We start from the raw sequence: 6,653 nt of genomic DNA on the forward strand, positions 1-6,653 counted from the left end.
TTGTGTGTGGGAGGGGCCCTTTAAGGGAGCGGCTTGCTGTTGAGTCCGCCCTGTGACCCTGTCTGCAGCTGTGCCTGGCACCCTTATTTCGATGTGTGCTACTTTGGCGTGTAGACGTACCCTCGCAGCGCCTATTTCGATGTGGTGCCGCGCAACGTCGAAGTTGAACGTCGACGTTGCCAGCCCTGGAGGACGTGTAGACGTTATTCATCGAAATAGTCTATTTCGATGTTGCTACATCGAAATAAGCTATTTCGATGTTGGCTTCACGTGTAGACGTAGCCTAGATCAGCCACACCATCGTGGGTTCATTCAGCTGCACATCTACCAATATAATTTATGCCATCATGTGCCAGCAATGCCCCTCTGCTATATACATCGGACAAACTGGACAGTCTCACAAATCAGATATCAGAAATGGCAATATACAAAAACCCGTAGGAGAGCACTTCAATCTCCCAGGCCACACAGTAGCAGACTTAAAAGTAGCTATCCTACAGCAAAGAAATTTCAGGACCAGACTCCAAAGAGAAATTTCTGAGCTACAATTCATCTGCAAATTCGATGCCCTCAGCTCTGGCTTAAACAAAGACTGCGAATGGCTGGCTAAATACAGAAGCAGCTTCCCCTCCCTTGGTGTTCACACCTCCAGATCAACTGCTGGTAGTAAGCCTCACCCTTGCTGACTGAGCTAACCTTCTTATCCCCACCCTTGCTCTGGCTTATTTATACCTGACCCTGCAGATTTCCAAGACCAGCATCTGATGAAGCGAGTCTGTGCTCACGAAAGATCATGCTCAAAACTTTTCTGTTAGTCTATAAGGTGCCACAGGACCCTTCGTTGTTGTTACATATAGTAACTCATTTATATTTTTAAATTGTTTTACAACAAATAAATGACACTTGGTTACTAACTAAATTCAGAAGGTCTGAGTAGAGCAGGGAGGATCTGCATCACAGAAATGCAGTTATCTTAACAAAACTCCTGTCTGGAAGATTTTAAGCTCTGCACTGTAGTGAAGAGAGGAAAAAAAAATCTTTTACATTCATTTATTCCTGTTGCAGAGTGCAGTATAATGAAAGCAGCATATTTGAGATACCCAATAGAATCCATCTCTGTCTACCTTTGCATTCTCAATAGAAGATGATGAAGCTTCCATTGCACTGCACCATAAAAGTAGATTGAGATAAATTAATTGTGACGCTTAAAAGGACTAATAGAGGTTGTATGCCAGAGACATAATATAAAACAGCTGATTACACCTTCTCTTTTATAAGCTTGCACCAAAGACATGCAATTATGTGCAAATTTATTCCTTTAACAATTCTAAGTCTTACTCTTTCCTTCTTTCCTTTTGTTAATAACCCTTTAGCTTTTAGATTATACCAGTTTGGCACAGTGTGCTCTTTTGGGTAAGATCTGTGACATCAATTGACCTGGGAAAGTTGCTGGTCCTTTGGGAATGGAGGAGCCTGTTCTGATATGGTGAGCTTGGTCTTCCTAACCTCTCATCTGTTTTAGAAGTGGTGGTGGTGGTGGCATAGGAAAGACGGAGTGTCTGTCTAATAGCTGCTTGTATGGCTTCTTGCTAGCCAGAATGGTGGATAGAAAGAACTTTTGTAACAGGTTTGATGTGCCTTATCGCAGAGAGCCCTCCGTCTTGGACTATAAGCAGCCCTGTCTCTAAGCAATTCACCCTGATTTGACTCTCTCATTAGTGTTCCCAGAAGTCCCCTGTATTACAGCCTGGATCCACCTACCTTTGCATTCGGGATAGACAATGGGACTTCCACTGCACTGCACCATAAACGTAGATTGAGATGAATTAGTTGCAAGTGCATATCCTGATTTGCAGCGAAGCTCAAGAAAATCACCACGCTTTAGATACACTTTCTCCTTCGCTGTCTCATTCAACTCTAGCCTCTGGTTTTCCATTTCTTCCACTGAGATAGTGCATGGCTCTAAAACAACAAAGAGGAGCAGCTGTCTTGGCATCTCACTAAGTAAGCACTCAGAGTAATTTGTTTACCCAAGTGAGGAATCTGACCAGAGAATCTCTAAATAAACCTCAAAGCCTAAGAAAGTAGTATTTTGTTACCTAAACAAATGGGTGCATTTGTCCAGTTTCCATTGTCACAAAAAGATCTGTTCTGTCCTTCCAGTGCATAAAATTGTTGGCATTTGAATTCTACAAAGGAACCAGATGTGTACTGTTTTTCCAAGAAGGTAGTTAGGTCTCCATTCTCAACAGTGGGTGGATGGCTACAATTTTTTCCTTTTTCTAGAGGGAAAAATACTACAGTTATAACAATCATATGAAAAAATGGTTGTTATGTATTTTTTGGCTTGGGTATTGCATCCTTGCCTAATGTTAGGGAAACATGGAAAAATCTCATATGGTCCTGAGCCAGGCAAATACTAAAGACCTCCTCTTAAACTGGTGTAGATTAGTGTAACTTCACATGAACGCTGGTGCTGTGCCAATTTACCTCAGCTGAGATCATGCACTAATTTTGCATGCAATGTATTTAGTTGTAATAATTGTATTTCATATCTACCTTTTTCTTTCACACTCTCAAATATAATGTGTATGTGCATTATGTTGGAGTCTTTAATTGCATGATCACACGCTATTTTTTCTTCAATCAGTGCACAGGCTGGATGGTACTCACTGAATGAGATGTCTATTTAAGATTTCTTTGCTTCCTTGTCTTTCTGTGTGCAGCCCCATGCCCTGTTCACAGCTTTACAAAGGCTTTGTCTACACTAGAACATAAAGTCGATTTTAAAGCACTTAGCTTGATTTTACAATGTGACTGTGTGCACTGCAAATACCATTAGTTTGATTTTAAGGGGCATGAAATTTGACTTCCTTGACTGCCCCTCTCAGGAGGATTAACATCAAGTTTGAATTTAAAAGGTTAAATTAATGCTAGCGTGGAAACAGCATTATTTTAAACTGATTTTATCGGTCTCCAGCGGTATCCCAGAGGTATCCCACAATGCCTCACGTGTCTATTCCGGCCGCTTTCACCTCCACTACTCTCTAGGGCTATGTCTACACATGCCCCTTCCTTTCAGAGTGGGCATGTTAATGAGGCAGTAGAGAAGATGCTCGTGAGGAGCTGACATGAATATGCAGTGCCTCATTAGCATAATGGTGGCTGCACACCATTTGAAAGTGCTGTTTTGGAATGCACACTGCCCATAGACACAGGGGCCTTTCCAAAGGACCCCTCTGACTTCAAAAGCCCCTTCTTCCTAAAACCGAATAGTGTATGGGTAGTTTACAAATGCCAGGGGCAGGAGGGAGACACCATGCAGGCCATCTCAAACAAGTGTCATCTAATCTGCTCATGGAGGGTGAAATTCATCCATGCACAGAGGAGCAGCACAAGACCCAGGCCCCATTCTACAACTTTGTGCTGGTCCTCTGAACAGCAATGAAATCCCCCGGAATGAGGCAAGAGCTCTGTGGAAACCAGAGTGTATTGTCATGTAATTAAAGGCTGCATTGTAATGCAGACAAACCATGAGGAGTTTTGCATAAATACAACTGACATGTCTAAATGATGTACACAAGAGATCAAATAAAACTGAGAAACTGAAACACAAACTGAATAATCAAAATACCATGAAGATTTACCAGAGATGCAGGATGGCAAATCGATGTGACCATTAACACACTTCCTGACTGAAGGGGTTGTGAGGCTATATCCTTCACTGCACATAAATTCCAGTGTGTGATCACTCAGAATCAACTGTGCACGTCTTTGGCCACTAGACAGAAACAGATTTTAGGCCTCCAGTTGCTGTTTTGTGATACTACATGGTGCTAGAGAAAAACAAGAAAAAAATTAAAATGGAAGGGCTTAATTCTCCAGTGTCCTCCTCGTTGTGTAGTCATTTACCTGCCCTGTGAAAAGAGTCTGCAAAACACAACAATTTCTCTGGGCACTCTGTGCAAGATCTAAAAATACTATGTAAGAAAGAAAGACGGTGATGAATAAGACCCAATATCTTAATCCAGAGATAGGTTACAATGTATTTATAACTACAACTCCAAAATTCGCAATGCTGACTTTCAATAAAAGATGTGTTTCTAAATGTTAATACAGATGCACATATAAATACACATGCACAAATGTTGCCAACTCACATGTAAGACTGCTAGTGATATTTGGGATGTTTTAAAATACGCACTTCCAGGAGACAAGTGCATATACAGGAATCTCATCTTTTGTTTAATAAAATGAGTTTCTAGGCATTGTAGATGTTGAGGAATAACTCAAAAATATAAATCCGGAGAACCTTAAGACTCTGAGAACAAATGGGCTTATTTATAAAGTCTATAACAGTCTAAGATAAGAGAAGATAAATAAAAAGACCCCAAAAATATTTTAAGCTAGTCTCATGAATTTTGGAATCTTGGGGTTAGTAATACTAAATAGCCAGGCCAAAAATGTTTTCTCCCTCCTGCCCGTGGAAAGCGCTCTCTCAGCCAAAATTAACACATAGGTCAAGTAGTTTGATGCTGTATTCAGTGATAAGGTGAGTTCACTCATAAATATATTTCTCTGCATAGTTAAAAGAATATTGTAAAATACCATATATATTGAGGAACGCACTCTAGTCCAAATCTAATTGCCCAAAATCCCATACAAAATAAATTATTCTCTCAATAACACAGAAATCAGAAATCATCATCTTTATTTATTATAAATGCCAAAGAATTCAGCCATAAAACAAAATGATCCCTAAAGAGGAGAAACCGATGATGTATGTTAATTGGTCAAAGTCTTGTCTTTCTGCAAATGCTACGAAGGACCTGTTCCTGCAAACTGGCTGTAGGCACAAGATCCCATGAGTCTATTTGCATTTGGAGCACTTTTGTGAGTAAGAATTACAAGAGTGAATTTAGGGCTTGCTCTTGTTGCTGGTGAAGCCAATGGGAACGAGACGGTTATAGACTTTCTATGTAAGCCCATTTGTTCCTCCATAGTGTAGCTTGTATTTTCGAGAACTTGCTGGAATTAGCTATTTATTGCAGGAAAGGCCCTGACCCCTCCCCTCCTATTTACCTGCACTACTAAATCTTGTGCACTAAAATGCCATCATATAGAAGGAGAAGTTCTAAAATGCTATATGATGCTCATATTACTCACACAACTTACATACAGACTTAGACATGACTAGAGCAGGGTGAAGGGAACAGGAAATAAAATTAATTCCTATGATACTTACCTTCCAGGACTGAAGTTGAGGGTTTATCAATTCCCCTCATGACTAACATCCTAAACAGCTGACATATACATGGAATGCAACCCCCTCTTCTGTTTAGGTGTTAATAGTGTCATAAAATACTTGATGACGTAAAATGTGTGTATTCATTTCATAAGATTTTATTATAAAGAAGAGAACTCTAAGATGAAGAGGAAATCCCTTTTAGTCCTTCAAAAAGGATAATATTAAAAATTAGTGTTGTTGACTAGTAACTGTAAAAGATCACAGTATTATTCATGCAGGCACTGTGTGGTGTCTGGAATTGCAGCTTTGGCGGTGCTTCGGGGAGAGGGAAGGAGAGGAATAGGGGGCAGGGTAGAAGGAGCAGCTGGGGCTGGTGCATAAAGCAGGAGACTGGAGCTTCCTCTGCTTTAGTCCTGATGCAGGAACTGAGATGCAGGGCACTAGGACCCATGGCTGTAGGCAGCCCCACAGGCTGGGAACAACCAGGAGACCCATGGTGCAGAGCAGCAGCTGAGCAGAGAGTCTGCCATCCCACAGCAGGTTGCTGTAGCAATACAGGATCATTAACCTGACGATCAATGGCCCAGTCAGCAGTGCCACCACAATCCTTCCTTGACCAGATGTTCCAGTCCAAACCCCCGCCACCCCACACCCTGAGATATGGGGCCCATCATCTCCGGTGATGTCACTGCAATTAGTATCTGGATGAATATTATTTGCCAATTTAAGCTAATGCCGCAACTCTTTTTCTTAGGATGGTACAATGTTGTTTCATCTCCATATTCTTTTATATGGATATTTTACACGTGCCTCCACTAATCAAGTCGTGTGCCACTGCTCATATTTAAGGTTATTTTTAACCAAGATCTTGGAATCTGACAAAATGGAGAAAATAAATGAAAAAAATAAATCAAAATACTCCATTGCTGTCTTTTAAAAGAGACTTTCCTAATTTGCAATGATCTCATTAACAGCAAACCCTAGGGACTAGATATGGCTTGAGTCTTAAACCAGGCTTTTTGGGATTTTTGGATCGAAGTCTTTCCATATGACGCATGTGTCTGTGTGGATTTCTGATATCTGACAGCTGAGGACACAAATACAAGGATTTGATATGACGTCATTTCTGCTAAAGAGCCAACCCCTAGGAGAAAGCATGGAAGCAATTCCCCTTACACAGACAGTTTGGTGCAGGTGTCCAGGTTTTCCCATTGCATGTGATCCATTCAGTTCCCATCAGGCTGTATCCAGGATTGCACTTGTACTGTACTTTATCACCTTCTGTGTATTCCAATTTCTCATCACTAACAATCCCTCCAAAATCAATGGCTGTTGGCTGTTCACATGCTGGAGCTGCAACAGATTCATAAACGTTGTTTGATGTAGGAAAATTATCTAAGTTCAT

General features: G+C 40.9%; 1 protein-coding gene across 1 annotated transcript in view; it reads right to left on the minus strand.

Moving 5' to 3' along the window:
• The window catches only part of LOC142017942 (complement factor H-related protein 2-like), a 75,253-nt gene extending 68,600 nt beyond the window's left edge, over positions 1 to 6,653 (minus strand). The window contains 4 exon segments of the mRNA XM_075003298.1: positions 1,762 to 1,962; positions 2,100 to 2,282; positions 3,648 to 3,836; positions 6,425 to 6,653. Of these exon segments, the coding sequence (XP_074859399.1) occupies positions 1,762 to 1,962; positions 2,100 to 2,282; positions 3,648 to 3,836; positions 6,425 to 6,653 (802 nt within the window).

The sequence above is a fragment of the Carettochelys insculpta genome, chromosome 9, assembly GCF_033958435.1.
Source record: "Carettochelys insculpta isolate YL-2023 chromosome 9, ASM3395843v1, whole genome shotgun sequence".
In the NCBI taxonomy this organism is placed as follows: domain Eukaryota; kingdom Metazoa; phylum Chordata; order Testudines; family Carettochelyidae; genus Carettochelys; species Carettochelys insculpta.